This window comes from Pseudophryne corroboree, chromosome 10, assembly GCF_028390025.1.
Source record: "Pseudophryne corroboree isolate aPseCor3 chromosome 10, aPseCor3.hap2, whole genome shotgun sequence".
In the NCBI taxonomy this organism is placed as follows: Eukaryota; Metazoa; Chordata; class Amphibia; order Anura; family Myobatrachidae; genus Pseudophryne; species Pseudophryne corroboree.
In genome coordinates, this window is record NC_086453.1 from 205719206 (window position 1) to 205735557 (window position 16352).

At 47.9% G+C, this 16352-nt stretch overlaps 1 protein-coding gene across 1 annotated transcript; it reads left to right on the forward strand.

Annotated features, from left to right (window-relative positions):
• Nucleotides 1-213: 213 nt before the first annotated feature.
• On the forward strand, nt 214-3069 carry B3GALT6 (beta-1,3-galactosyltransferase 6). The gene has a single exon (XM_063943041.1). The coding sequence runs from the start codon at nt 499-501 to the stop codon at nt 1519-1521; it is 1023 nt and encodes a 340-aa protein (XP_063799111.1). The 5' UTR covers nt 214-498; the 3' UTR covers nt 1522-3069.
• Nucleotides 3070-16352: the final 13283 nt, after the last annotated feature.

A 16352-nucleotide genomic window follows, 5' to 3' on the forward strand; every position in this document is an offset into this window, starting at 1 on the left:
ATCCCGAGAATAGAATGTTGTTTTTTACTATGCTTTGTAGAGCAGCACCACTGTTACTGTACACATCTTTAGAACAGAGCACGCTGGACAACATCGTTATGTTTTGTGTCTATGCTCAGTCTCAGGGTTAATTACACCGTGTGATTGGCGACTGCACATTGGATATGCGAACAGCAGCCATAGTGATTTATAGGATTATGCAGATGTGGAACTACATGTCCCATGATGCAGCGGAGCCACAACCCGGATAAGCCCTGACGGTGACGCAGGTGCACGTGACGTCCAGAATGTGCGACGCGTCTCCCTGATTCGCAGGACCGGGAGGAGAGCACCGATCCGGCATCGCCTGTAACCGGGCAGAGGCACCTTGGTCATTGGCCGGATGAGGTTCGGAGCTGGTCAGCCGTGGGCAAGTGACAGAGGCGTGAGCACGGGAAACTTGACCGCGATCACCGAGAGGGATGACGGAGCACTAACGGGACGCTGCCCTCTTCCGCCATGAACGTGGTGCGGCTGGTGTGTCGCCACAAGACGGCGCTGGGCCTGGGTGCCCTGACGTTCTTCTCAATGGTGCTGCTCTATCTGGCTAAGTGCACCTCAGAGAGCCTGAAGCCACCAGGCCCGCGGGGCCTCCCCCACCAGCAGCACCATGCCCCCCGGGCTCCCGGAGACCCCCAGCCACTGGCACCAGAGAAGATCACCTCCACCTTCCTGGCTGTGCTCATTGCCAGCGGGCCCAAGTACACTGAGCGACGCAGCATCATCCGCAGCACCTGGCTATCCGCAGCCTCCCGCCCCCGCGGGGACCTGTGGTGCCGCTTTGTGGTGGGGACGGCAGGGCTGGGGGAGGAGGAGTCCGCCTCGCTGGAGGTGGAGCAGCGGAGACACGGCGACCTGTTGCTCCTGCCCGAGCTGCGCGACTCCTACGAGAACCTGACGGCCAAGCTGCTGCTCATGTACGCCTGGCTAGATCAGCACCTCGACTACAAGTTTGTGTTCAAGGCTGACGACGACACGTTCGCCCGTCTGGATGTGCTGATGGAGGAGCTGAAGCCCAAGGAGCCCAAGCGCCTGTACTGGGGCTTCTTCTCTGGCCGCGGGCGGGTGAAGTCTGGGGGGAAGTGGAAGGAGAGCTCCTGGGTGCTGTGTGACTATTACCTGCCCTATGCCCTTGGAGGAGGGTATGTGCTGTCTTGGGACCTGGTACACTACCTGAGTCTCGGCAGAGAGTACCTCTCCCAATGGCAGAGTGAGGACGTATCTTTGGGCGCCTGGTTAGCTCCCCTGGATGTAAACAGGGTCCACGACCCACGTTTTGACACAGAGTACAAGTCCAGGGGCTGTAACAACAAATATATTGTCACCCACAAGCAGAGCATTGAAGACATGTTGGAGAAGCACCAGACCTTGGCCAAGGAAGGCAAGCTGTGCAAAGAGGAGATCAAACTCAGGCTATCGTATATCTATGATTGGGCAGTGCCCCCGTCCCAGTGTTGCCAGAGGAAGGATGGCATTCCATGAGGAAGTCTGTCCACTCGGGTGTATATATCCCAGTGCAAATCATGACTTTGGCCTGCCAGACTGAAATAACTTTGGTTCACTATAGGTTTACCAGCACCATGCACTTTGGAAGTCTGCTGTGAAAATTACGAGTACGGTTTTGATCTCCAAGTTGATTTTACTGGTTTTCGAGCAAATCCAGTTCTAAAATGTCTTTGATATTAATGTTTATAGTTTGTCTGACCATGCTATCCCTTTAAACTAGGATATTCATGAATTACACAGGTTCTGTAGCGGGCTGACTTCGAGCCTGCATATCGCCTGGTTTTAATCAGCCACAGAACCTTTCCAGGTTTAAAGGGATGTTATGGTAAGCCTATTTATAGTCGGTGTCCAAAAACTTTCCATTTGATGATATCCAAAAAAAACTAATGATGTGAAGCTCAATAAACAGGAGAACTTAGTGCTGAATATACACATTGGCTTTTTTTGGAGAAAAATAGACTGATCTCAATAGTTCTGTCAGTCTACCCTTAGTTTGTTTACATTCTGTATAGATTTATTGCATTGTGTACTGTACATGTGTTTTGTGGTGTTTTTTTATGACGCATTCATTTTTAGTTTGGTAGTTAACAAGAAATGTCGTTTTGCATGTTTTAGTGTCCGATAATTTATGATTATTTCCTGTTATAAAATAGTTTAGGTTGCATTTTAAAATCCTAACATCTATTCTAAGATTTTAAAATGCATGTATGCGATAGAGGTTGCGACCAATGAAAAAAAAAATGTATGTTTGTTCCATGTGATGATTTTTGTACATACAAACTAATTTCCACCCGATTAGTGTAATAGACCCCCTAGGGCTGTAATTAGTATCTTTTTTACAGCTAACTGGAGCTGCTAAATACTGAACATTTTTCGGGCATGTTATCAAAATGTTAATTTTCATTGTGTAGTAGTATTGTGAATAAATATATTTGCTAGAATAAAAGCTACAACTTGAACAACTTTATATTTAGGAATTGGGTAAATTAGCTATTTTTCCATTTAAATAACCTTATTTATTTTGAGCAGCTATTCATACTGTACCTCTTTGTTTTTTAGATTTTTATTTTAATTATTGTTTGTAATCTTTAGTGAAATAAAAATGCTACGACAGATGATATAAGCTATATTAAAAATAGTGCATTTTGCACATCAGGCCAAGCCGTTTCAACATTTTACAGTTACTTGTACTGGTATTCCTCTATGTGTGACCAAAACAGCCAGCAGATCTAATCATAATCCTGAGACCATCTGCTTTCATCTTCTTAAATTCTTGTCCAGACTTGTAAATGCAGTGTTATCGCTTGTCCCTGTATGTGTACAAACAAGAGAGAGTACATTTATTTTAATTAGTCCAGCAGTTATGTGTCCTTTTTTGGGGAGGGAGGAATATAATCATTCAGATTATTTTTCATTTCTATCCGACATATGTTCACTGTTAAAGTATATCTGATTTCACTTGTCTTGGAGCCCTAAAGGAATAGGCAATACCAGTATGAAAATAAAGAAAAACAGGAAAACAAATCTTTGTGTATGTGTTTGTGTGTGTGTATTACACCAAAGCAAGCAATATACCATAAAGCCATCATGCTGCTTAACCAATTGCCTGGTGTGGTTGCATCCAATGTGGTCAGTCAGAAACACCCACTGTGCCAAAATGTTATACAGGTTGAGTATCCCTTATCCAAAATGCTTGGGACCAGAGGTATTTTGGATATCGGATTTTTCCATATTTTGGAATAATTGCATACCACAATGAGATATCATGGTGATGGGACCTAAATCTAAGCACAGAATGCATTTATGTTACATATACACCTTATACACACAGCCTGAAGCCAATTTTAGCCAATATTTTTTATAACTTTGTGCATTAAACAAAGTGTGTGTACATTCACACAATTCATTTATGTTTCATATACACCTTATACACACAGCCTGAAGGTCATTTAATACAATATTTTTTAATAATTTTGTGTATTAAACAAAGTTTGTGTACATTGAGCCATCAAAAAACAAAGGTTTCACTATCTCACTCAAAAAAGTCCGTATTTCGGAATATTCCGTATTTCGGAATATTTGGATATGGGATACTCAACCTGTATATAAAATAGTGTGGGATAAGTGAATATTATTAGTGGTTCCCAAACTCTGTCCTCAAGGCACCCGAACAGTCCAGGTTTTAAGGATATCCATGGCTGAGCACAGATGGTCAATTGAATTGATGTCCTAATTAAGGCACCTGTGTTCAAGCATGGTTATCCTTAACCACTGAACTGACAATATTTTGGTTCCAACTGTTCAGAATTTTTGTATTCAACATCATTTTTAAAAAAGTATTTTTTTTTTAATATTTAAATATATTATGCATATCTGCAGAACGGATCTCCTTGTCAAAAAAAATGGGGAACAGAGAGGGGGGCGGCATAGGTGCATATGATCTGACCACGCCAGTTAAGTGATTGAACCCTAGACCGTTAGGGTGCCTTGAGGACCAAGTTTGGGAGCCTCTGTCTAAACCTAATTCAATAATGAAAAATTGACAATTTCTCTATCGTCCTAGTGGATGCTGGGGTTCCTGAAAGGACCATGGGGAATAGCGGCTCCGCAGGAGACAGGGCACAAAAGTAAAGCTTTCCGATCAGGTGGTGTGCACTGGCTCCTCCCCCTATGACCCTCCTCCAGACTCCAGTTAGATTTTTGTGCCCGGCCGAGAAGGGTGCAATTCTAGGTGGCTCTCCTAAAGAGCTGCTTAGAGAAAGTTTAGCTTAGGTTTTTTATTTTACAGTGAGTCCTGCTGGCAACAGGATCACTGCAACGAGGGACAGAGGGGAGAAGAAGTGAACTCACCTGCGTGCAGGATGGATTGGCTTCTTGGCTACTGGACATCAGCTCCAGAGGGACGATCACAGGTACAGCCTGGATGGTCACCGGAGCCGCGCCGCCGGCCCCCTTGCAGATGCTGAAGTAAGAAGAGGTCCTGAATCGGCGGCTGAAGACTCCTGCAGTCTTCTAAAGGTAGCGCACAGCACTGCAGCTGTGCGCCATTTTCCTCTCAGCACACTTCACACGCAGTCACTGAGGGTGCAGGGCGCTGGGGGGGGGCGCCCTGGGAGGCAAATGTAAACCTATATACTGGCTAAAAATACCTCACATATAGCCCCCAGAGGCTATATGGAGATATTTAACCCCTGCCAAACTTCACTAAAGACCGGGAGACGAGCCCGCCGGAAAAGGGGCGGGGCCTATCTCCTCAGCACCCAGCGCCATTTTCTCTCACAGAAAGGCTGGAGAGAAGGCTCCCAGGCTCTCCCCTGCACTGCACTACAGAAACAGGGTTTAAACAGAGAGGGGGGGCACTAATTGGCGATATAAATATATATATAAAGATGCTATTAGGGAGAAACACTTATATAAGGTTGTCCCTATGTAATTATAGCGTTTTTTTGGTGTGTGCTGGCAAACTCTCCCTCTGTCTCTCCAAAGGGCTAGTGGGTCCTGTCCTCTGTCAGAGCATTCCAGGTGTGTGTGCTGTGTGTCGGTACGTGTGTGTCGACATGTATGAGGACGATGTTGGAGGAGGCGGAGAAATTGCCTGTAAGGGTGATGTCACTCTCTAGGGAGTCGACACCGGAATGGATGGCTTATTTAGGGAATTACGTGAGAATGTCAACACGCTGCAAGGTCGGTTGACGACATGAGACGGCCGACAAACAATTAGTACCGGTCCAGGCGTCTCAGAAACACCGTCAGGGGTTTTTAAAAAAAAAAAAAAAAAACGCCCATTTACCTCAGTTGGTCGACACAGACACGGACACTGAATCCAGTGTCGACGGTGAATAAACAAACGTATTCCTCATTAGGGCCACACGTTAAGGGCAATGAAGGAGGTGTTACATATTTCTGATACTACAAGTACCACAAAAGATGGGTATTATGTGGAAGTGAAAAAACTACCTGTAGTTTTTCCTGAATCAGATAAAATAAAATGAAGTGTGTGATGATGCGTGGGTTTACCCCGATAGCAAATATTGGCGTTATACCCTTTCCCGCCAGAAGTTAGGGCGCGTTGGGAAACACCCCTTAGGGTGGATAAGGCGCTCACACGCTTATCAAGTGGCGTTACCGTCTCCAGATACGGCCGCCCTCAAGGAGCCAGCTGATAGGCAGCTGGAAAAATATCCTAAAAAGTATATACACACATACGGTGGTTATACTGCGACCAGCGATCGCCATCAGCCTGGAGATGCAGTGCTGGGTTGGCTTGGTCGAATTCCCTGACTAAAAATATTTTATTGATATAGAGCATTTAATAGGATGCATTCTATATATATACTGTATGCGAGATGCACAGAGGGATATTTGCACTCTGGCATCAAGATAAGTGCGTTGTCCATATCTCCCAGAAGATGTCATGGACACGACAGTGGTCAGGTGATACAGATCCCATACGGCACATGGAAGTATTGCCGTATAAAGGGAAGGAGTTATTTGGGGTCGGTCCATCGGACCTGGGGGCCACGGCTACAGCTGGGAAATCCAACCTTTTTACCCCAAGTTACATCTCAGCAGAAAAAGACACTGTCTTTTCAGCCTCAATCCTTCCGTTCCCATGTGGGCAAGCGGGCAAAAGGCCAGTCATATCTGCCCAGACATAGAGGAAAGGGAAGTAGACTGCAGCAGGCAGCCCCTTCCCAGGAAAAGAAGCCCTCCACCAGTGGGGGGGTAGTCTCAAGAGTCTCAGCGCGCAGTGGGATCACTCGCAAGTTGACCCCTAGATCGTACAAGTATTATCCCAGGGGTACAGATTGGAGAGTCGAGACATTTTTTCCTCGCAGGTTCCTGAAGCCTGCTTTACCAACGGCTCCCTCCGACAGGGAGGCAGTATTGGAAAAAAATTCACAAGCTGTATTTCCAGCAGGTGATAATCACAGTACCCCTCCTACAACAAGGAAAAGGGTATTAGTCTTCCACACTATATTGTGGTACTGAAGCCAGAAGGCTTGGTGAGACATAGTCTAAATCTGAAATCTTTGAACACTTACATAAAAAGGTTCAAATCAAGATGGAGTCACTCAAAGCAGTGATAGAGAACCGGAAAAAAGGGGACTATATGGTGTCCCTGGACATCAAGGATTACCTCCATGTCCAAATTTGCCCTTCTCAACAAGGGTACCTCTGGTTCGTGATACAGAACTGTCAATATCAGTTTCAGACGCTGCCGTTGAATTATCCACGGCACCCCGGGCCTTTACCAAGGTAATGGCCGAAAAGATGATTCTTAAAAGAAGAAAGGCATCTTAATTATCCCTTACTTGGACGATATCCTGAAAGGGGCAAGTTTCCAGAGAACAGTTGGAGGTCGGAAAAGAACTATCTAAAGTAGTTCTACGACAGCACGAGTGGATTCTAAATATTCCAAAAATCGCAGCTGTTTTCCGATGATACGTCTGCTGTTCCTAGGAATGATTCTGGGCATAGTCCAGAAAGAGGTATTTCTCCTGGAGGGGAAAGCCAGGGAGTTATCTGACCTAGTCAGAAACCTCCTAAAACCAGGCCAAGTATCAGTGCATCAATGCACAGGAGTCCTGGGAAAAATGGTGGCTTCTTACGAAGCGATTCCATTCGGTAGATCTCACGCAAAAACTTTTCAGGGGGATTTGCTGGACGAATGGTCCGGATCGCATCTTCAGATGCATCAGCGGATAACCCTGTCTCCAAGGACAAGGGTGTCTCTTCTGTGGGGGCTGCAGAGTGCTCATCTTCTAGAGGACAGCACATTCAGCATTCAGGACTGTGTTCTGGTGACCACGGATGCCAGCCTGAGAGGCTGGGGAACAGTCACACAGGGAAGAAATTTCCAAGGAAGTGTGGTCAAGTCTGGAGATTTCTCTCCATATGAATATACTGGAGCTAAGGGCAATGTACGATGCTCTGAGCCTAGGAAGAACTCTGCTTCAAAGTCAACCGGTGCTGATCCAGTAGGACATCATCATGGCAGTCGCCCACGTAAACAGACGGGGCGGCACAAGAAGCAGGAGGGCAATGACAGCAAGGATTCTTCGCTGGGCGAAAGATCATGTGATAATACTGTCAGCAGTGTTCATTCCGGGAGTGGACAACTAGGAAGATTTCCTCAGCATGAATGAATTCCACCCGGAAAAGTGGGAACTTCATCTGGAAGTTTCCACATGTTTGTAAACCGTTGGGAAAGACCAAAGGTGGTTATGATGGCGTCTCACATGAAGCGCCAGGTCTAGAGACCCTCAGGCAATAGCTGGGACGCTCTGGTAACACCGTGGGTGTACCAGTCGGTGTATGTGTTCCCTCCTCTGCCTTTCATACCCAGTGTATGGAGAATGATAGGAAGGAGAGGAGTAAGAACTATACTCGTGGCTCCGGGTTGGCCAAGAAGAACTTGGTACCCGGAACTTGAAGAGATACTAGAAAGGATCTTGATTCAGCAAGAATCATGTCTGTTCCATGACTTACCGCAGCTGCGTTGACGCCAGGGCGGGTGAACGCCGGATCCTTAGGGAAAAAGGCATTCCGGAAGAGGTCATCCCTACCCTGGTCAGAACCAGGAAGGAGGTGACCGCACAACATTATCACCGCTTAGGTGAAAATATGTTCCATGGTGTGAGGCCAGGAAGGCTCCACGGAAGAATTTCAACTAGGTTAATTCCTACATTTCCTGCAAACAGGAGTGTATATGGGTCTCAAATTGGGGTCCATTAAGGTTCAAATTTCGACCGGTCGATTTTCTTCCAGAAAGAAATTGGCTTCAGTTCCTGAAGTCCAGAAGTTGTTAAGGGAGTACTGCATATACAACCCCCTTTTGATGTCTCCAGTGGCACTGGGCGATCTCAACGTAGTTTGGGATTCCTAAAATCACATTGGTTTAAACAACTCAAATCTGTGGATTTGATATATCTCACATGGAAAGTGACCATGCTGCTGGTCCTGGCCTCGGCCAGGCGAGTGTCAGAATTGGCGGCTTTATCTCATAAAGCCATATCTGATTGTCCATTCGGACAGAGCAAAGCTGTGGACTCGTCCCCAGTTTCTCCCTAAGGTGGTGTCAGCGTTTCACCTGAACCAGCTTATTGTGGTACCTGCGGCTACTAGGGACTTGGAGGACTCCAAGTTGCTGGATGTTGTCAGGGCCTTGAAAATATAGTTTCCAGGTCGGCTGGAGTCAGGAAATCTGACTTGCTGTTTATCCTGTGTGCACCCAACAAGCTGGGTGCTCCTGCTTCTAAGCAGACTATTGCTCGTTGGATTTGTAGTACAATTCAGCTTGCACATTCTGTGGCAGGCTTGCCACAGCAAAAAATATGTAAATGCCCATTCCACAAGGAAGGTGGGCTCATCTTGGGCGGCTGCCCGAGGGGTCTCGGCATTACAACTCTGCCGAGCAGCTACGTGGTCAGGGGAGAACACGTTTGTAAAATTCTACAAATTTGATACCCTGGCAAAAGAGGACCTGGAGTTCTCTCATTCGGTGCTGCAGAGTCATCCGCACTCTCCCGCCCGTTTGGGAGCTTTGGTATAATCCCCATGGTCCTTTCAGGAACCCCAGCATCCACTAGGACGATAGAGAAAATAAGAATTTACTTACCGATAATTCTATTTCTCGGAGTCCGTAGTGGATGCTGGGCGCCCATCCCAAGTGCGGATTATCTGCAATACTTGTACATAGTTATTGCTAACTAAATCGGGTTAGTGTTATTGTGAGCCATCTTTTCAGAGGCTCCCCTGTTATCATACTGTTAACTGGGTTCAGATCACAGGTTGTACAGTGTGATTGGTGTGGCTGGTATGAGTCTTACCCGGGATTCAAAATTCCTCCCTTATTGTGTACGCTCGTCCGGGCACAGTATCTAACTGGAGTCTGGAGGAGGGTCATAGGGGGAGGAGCCAGTGCACACCACCTGATCGGAAAGCTTTACTTTTGTGCCCTGTCTCCTGCGGAGCCGCTATTCCCCATGGTCCTTTCAGGAATCCCAGCATCCACTACGGACTCCGAGAAATAGAATTATCGGTAAGTAAATTCTTATTTTCTGCAGCGGGGTACACTTTGTTCCACAGGGAATACATCGGGTGTAGAGATGGATCTTGATACAGAGGCACCAACAGGCTAAAGTAGGGATGGGGAACCTTTGGCCTTCCAGCTGCTGTTGAACTACACATCCCAGCTTGCCCTGCAACAGTTTTAGCATGGCCAAATAGCAAAACTGCAGCAAGGAATGCTGGTATGTGTAGTTCAACAACAGCTGGAGGGCCCCCACCCCTGGGCTAAAGCTTTAGACTGTCCCAGAATGCATTGCGGGGCCTCCTCTATAACCCCGCCTCCAGGCACTGTGAGCTCCGTTTTAGAGTTGGTGCCTGCATGAAACAGGTCACTTAACGGGGGCTGCGCTAGGCAGCCCTGAAAAAGCTTTTTAGAAGACTTCAAGGGCTGCAGCACCTGATATGTCAGTGTGACATACTGTGCTGCGGGTCAATCACCTCCCCAGCGGCGTCGCATACTCCCGCTGGCTCTGTTCCCGGGTACTTGCGGCGGAGGTGCTCTGGTTCCTAGGCACACCACTGCAGACGCTCTCCTGGATCTCGTGGCTGCTACTAAGGGAGGAGGTAAGGGGGTCCCCCAGATGGGACCCGCCATTAAATTGCGTTCCGGTCGCGGTTTGAGACGAACTGCGACGTTGGCGTGGACACTGTGACAGAGCAGGGACCCCACTATATCCACCAGGGCATGGGAGCATAGGTCCGATAGTAAAATATCCACTTTAATAAGGCTCCATAGTACCCCGTGGTGAGGACCAGCATAGGGGAAAAGGCGCTTGACCTGTAGCCCCTCCCCCAGCGCCATCTACTGCTGGTGTTCTCACCCTGGAGCTGCCTCACACTCTCCCTCACTTCCTGACTGAGACTCTGGGTGCCATCTTCTCACAGTAGCTGCGACTGGTCTCCGGGATGGCAGGGCAAGGTCTCCTCTGTAAATCCGCCTCATTCATCAGCGCTGTTCTTTTACAGACACTTAAGTATTCTACATGTCATTTTAAGACAGTGTTAGTTAAGAACAAGTGTACCCCTACCAGAATATATTGTCTGAGTATTCTGATATATACATCCGGTCTCAGACCGCGCATTGTTATATATTTACTAGTCCAGTGCAGTTTTATTGTCTGACTAAAATAATTATCTGCATTGTCACTGTAAACTGTGTGTGCATGTATCTGCTGTGTGGATTTCACCTTCAGTGTAACCCAGCTATGGCTATCACTGTATTCTGTAACCAAAGGGACTAGGTGCATCAGGGTCTAATATATAGTGCTGCGCAGTATTTACAGTTAAGTGTATTCTACTGTGTATTTCAGTCACCTCATACCGCATTTATTCTCTATTTGTGTCCTGTATATACTGTCACATAAATAGGGGATTTATTTGCAGGTATTGTATTTGTTTGGCTGTATCATACTCTTATGCTCTAGGGTTACATTCACTATAATGTCTATCACAAAGAGTGGGAAATTTGTGTACGCTCCTGCATCATGCAGCGCATGCGCCAAGGATTTGCCTGAGGGGGAAGTTTTGAAGGATGGTCTGTGTAATATGGGCCATACATCTCCCAGTCAGCCTGCAGCTCCTGTGGCCAATAAGGAGCCACCTTGGGCGGCGTTCTCTACTATGCTTAATACGCTTGTGACACACCTTATGCCCCCTATGGGACCTCCTGTGCCATTCAGCCCACATATTGTCCCTGTGGTAAATCCGCCCTGGGTGGATGATCTGTCTACCCAGATACAACAATTGAATCAATCTTCGGTTAGACGAAAACCTAACCCACGTCCCTCTGGGGTCAAGGTGTCATCTAAGCTGGCAGCTTCCTCACAATCCACTAATATATCAGATGATACTTCTGATGAGGATGGGGAGTATACTGATCCGTCAGACACTGATACAGTTGCTTCTGACGAGTAAACTACAACGCAAGTTTATGTCCCTGACCTAGTGGAGGCTATTAAGCTGATTCTACAAATCGATGATGATGTAGATCCCATTACTGCGTCTAAGAAACCTGATAAGTTTAAACGTCAGAAAGTAGCTAAAGTAGTCTTACCGCATTCTGACAATTTAGTAGACATACGTCAGGAACCCTGGTCTTCTCCAGGAAAGAAATTCTCCCTGTCTAAAAAGATGCTAGCTCGTTATCCTCTCCCTGCTGAGTTGTGTAACAAGTGGGAAAATTCACCGCCGGTGGATTCCCATGTCACCCGTCTTGTGGTGTCATCTACTCTGCCTGTCACCACTGTCACCTCACTGAAGGAACCGACAGATAAGCGTGTGGAGGGATGCCTGAAGTCTATTTACTCCCTTACGGGTGCTGTACGTAGACCCACTATAGCAGCCTTCTGGGACGCAAAAGGAATTGAAGCATGGGTTCAGGCAATAGGGGATGCCTCAGGATATATCTGACACTGCCAAACAATATCTGTCTCATTACCACTGCCTCCCAATATATTCAGGAGGCATCCTCTGAGGCAGGTGTAATGGTCGACTACGTACATCCTGGCTCGCCGAATTCTGTGGTTGAGATCATGGAAGGTGGACCTGGACTCCAAAAAGACCTTGGAGGTACTCCCTTTTAAGGGAGTCATGCTATTTGGGGAAGATCTGAATAAGATCGTGACTGATTTAGCGTCTGCTAAGACTGCATTTCTCTCGAATACTAATCCTTCTGCACGGACAGCAAAGAGTACCACTTTACGTTCCTTTTGACCTCAAGGGAAAGGAAAAGGTCAGACATACCCAAGACAAGGTCGTGCTCCCAAAACCACTAAGCGCAAAACAAAACAATCCTGGGCCGCCCGTCAGCCTGCTTCCAAACAAGACAAGCCTGCTGCACGACAGGTCGGGGCTCCCCCTGGGGGATTCAGGGGTGGGAGGCCGACTTCTGCAGTTCACCCAGGTCTGGTTAAAGACCACTTTGGACGCATGGGTTCAAGAAGTCGTCTTTCACGAGTATGCAGTCTCAAGAGATGTCCCCCTCGCCAGTTCTCCACGACTGTTTTCCTTCGGACCCGTTGAAGGCGCAAGCTCTACACCTGGTTGTGTGTTCCCTCCTAGATACAGGAGTGGTAGTGCTGGTACTCCTGTCCCAGAGAGGTGGATGATACTACTCGACCCTGTTTCTAGTCCCGAAACCCAATGGGTCTTTCCGGCCTATATTCAACCTCAAATCACTGAACAAATTTGTGAGAGTGTCCAAGTTCCATATGGAAACGCTGCGCTCGATTGTACTGGCCATGGAACCCGTAGATTATATGGCATCCCTGGATATACAAGATGCTTATCTGCATATACCTATTGCCATATCACATCAGCAATATCTGCGGTTTGCTATTAGCAACCTTCACTATCAGTTCCAGGCTCTGCCGTTTGGACTGGCTACGGCCCCTTGGATCTTCACCAAGGTTATGGCCGTGATGACGGCTCATCTGCATCATCAGGGAATCGGGATCCTGCCGTATCTGGATGACTTGCTGATCCTGGCGAACTCCCAGGATGTCCTCAGTCATCTGCAACTGATGGTATGCTTCCTACAAGTCCATGGGTGGCTCGTCAACTGGAAGAAGTCCTCGCTGGTCCCTGCTCGGAGCATGGTGCACCTGGGGGCACTGCTGGGGACACACAGCCAAAGACACTCTGTCCAGAGAAACTTCAGGACAGGATCAGATACTTCCTCTCTCCTCTTGCGATACAAGTACTAGGCCTCATGGTGTCGGCTTTCGACATGGTAGAGTATGCTCAGTTTCATTCCCGCCCTCTACAGAGGTTAATCCTTTCCAAGTGAGATGGCCTGCCTCATCAGATCAGGTCTCAAATGATCTCCTTGACTCCGGAGGTTCGTCTGTCACTGAGCTGGTGGCTACAGGACCAGCAGTTGAGCAGGGGCCATCCCTTCTGGATCCCCAACTGGGTCCTACTGACTACGGACGCCAGTCTGAGGGGTTGGGGCGCTGTGCTGGAGCAACAATCTCTCCATGGAGGAATCTCTCCTCCCAATAAACATTCTGGAATTGCGGGCAGTGTTCAATGCTTTGACTCATGCCTTGCCTCTGATACAGAACAGGCCTGTTCAAGTACAATCAGGCAACGCCACCATGGTGGCATACATAAACCATCAAGGCGGCACTCGAAGCCGCATGGCAATGATGGAAGTGTCAAAAATCCTTTGTTGGGCGGAACGCCATCTGCCAGCAATATCGGTAGTGTTCATTCTGGGAGTCCTCAACTGAGAATTGGATTTCCTCAGTCGTCCGGACGTACACGCAGGAGAGTGGAGTCTTCATTAGGAAGTCTTTCAACTCCTAGTGGACAAGTGGGTTCTACCAGATGTAGACCTGATGGCGTCCCGACACAATCACAAAGTTCCGGTCTTCGAATCAAGAACAAGGGATCCTAAAGCAGCGTTCATGCACGTGCTGGCAATTCCATGTAACTTTCGGCTGCCCTTTGTGTTCCCTCCAGTGTCACTTCTGTCCAAGGTACTACGGAAGTTCAAGCAAGAAAGAATACTACTTCTAGTCGCTCCAGCGTGGTCCATATGGCATTGGTTCTCAGACCTGCAGGGTCTAATCGATAGAGCGTCCTCATCTACTTCCTCAACGCCCAGACCTCCTCGTTCAGGGCCCTTGTGTCTACCAGGACCTTGCACGACTGGCTTTGACGATGTGGCTCTTGAAGCTTAACTCCTGAGGGCCAAAGGTTTCTCCGAGGCGGTTATCCAAACTATGCTGAAGGCCCGCAAACCGGCTTCTGCACGGATTTATTATAGGGTATGGAATTCTTACTTCACCTGGTGTGCTGCTAAGAATTATGATGCTTCCAAGTGTAGTACTTCCAAACTTCTGGCTTTTTTGAAACAAGGCCTGGATCTAGGGCTTCGTCTGGCCTTCCTCAAGGTTCACATATCTTCCTTGTCGGTGTGGTTTCAGAGAAAAATTGCGTCTATTCCTGACATTCATACATTCACTCAGGGCGTACAGCAGATTCAGCCTCCCTATGTCCCTCCTGTGGCTCCATGGGATTTGTCTGTTGTCCTGAATGCCCTGCAAGAGTCTCCATTTGAACCTCTTGAGTCAGTGGACCTTAAATGGCTCACAGCCAAGGTCCTGTTTCTGCTGGCTATTACCTCTGCTAGAAGGGTGTCAGACTTGGGTGCTTTGTCTTGTCGTCCACCCTTTTTGATATTTCATCGTGATCGAGCAGTTCTTAGAACTCGCCCTGGTTATTTACCTAAGGTGGTGTCTGTCACGATCCGGGTATCTGGACGCCATTTCTTACCCATCAGATGCCTCCTAAGGCTGGCTCAGCGCTCCAGGACCGGATCCCATCTGTTATCCTAATGTTCACATTCCTGCATCCTCTCCTGTCTCTCTGAGACGCTGTCACAGTAACGCCTTATTACATCTGGCATGGCGTCTCCCGCGGCCTCCGCCGCCGTCCCTGAGCTTCTGCATGCAGAGTGTCAGAGTGGCGATTACGTCAGCCGCGGCCTCCGCTGTGTCCGCGTGGTTGGATGTGCACTTGTCAGCCTGGCGTCTCCTGTCTCCAGTGGCCGGCGCCGCCATTACTGTTTTCATTACCACATGGATTACAAACCAAACTTCCCTCCAAGTGTCTGCATGGGCGCAGCCATCTTGGATTCTGTCAGCTGATCATTTCCTCCAATCTGTTGTCAGTATTGTTAATCTGCATAATTGCCTAGCCAATCCCTTCCTTGCTGCAGGTATAAATACACTGTGCCTGAGCAAGGAAGGCGTCGGTGCTTTGGTTGTCAAACCTAGTTCCTGTTTGTCTCTCTCCTGTGATTGTCTTCCAGGTTCCAGCTCCTGTCTCAAGACTTCCACCATAGAGACCCGCACCAGCATTCCACCTGCGGTGTAGCCTGACTCTCCAATCCATTGTGGATTCATCTGTTTCCAGCTACAACATTACCTGCTTCCAGCTCAGCTTCCAGCAGAGTACAGCTTCCCTTAAAGGGCCGGTGTCCTTTCTACACTTTACCACTCTCCACCGGTATTATTATTTCTCCGCTCTCAAGTTCTACATTTCAGTTCATATTTCATCGCTCCCAAGTTCATTTATTATTTAACTGGTTCCAGCCAGTATCCACTCCGTGCTAACAACAGTCTGGTTTCAGCCAGTATCCACAGCAGCTGTTTTACCTTCAGCAACCCAGCTTTTCCTGGAACACTAGCTGGCACAATCCTGGGTTATCTCCATTGCTACAGTCGGGCCTGGTAAGGACTTTCCATCTAGAAGATCATAAGAACTATCTCACACTACCAGTGCCCTGTGGCTCCTGCCATCCTGTAGTACCCAGGAACTGTATTTATTATTTGCTGACTTTTACGTTTTCTTTTACTGCTGCTGTGTTGCGGAGTTGTCATAATAAACATCATTGACTTTTATCCAAGTTGTCGTGGTCACGCCTTCGGGCAGTTATTATTCATGTTACTTACATGTCCAGGGGTCTGATACAACCTCCCAGGTTCCGGTACATCTCAGCCCCTACAACTGAGGCTGCCTCCCGTCAGCTCAGGCCCTCAGTTGTGACAGTAAGCACTGACCTAATGAATCCAGCCGGAGACCAGGATCAAGCGGCCAGGCCGATGCAAGAACTGGCAGCCCGACTAGAACATCAGGAGGCTGCACAGGGCCACATCATCCGCTGTCTCCAGGATCTCTCTACTCGGCTGGATGGGATTCAGACAACTCTCCGTGGATCAGGCGCA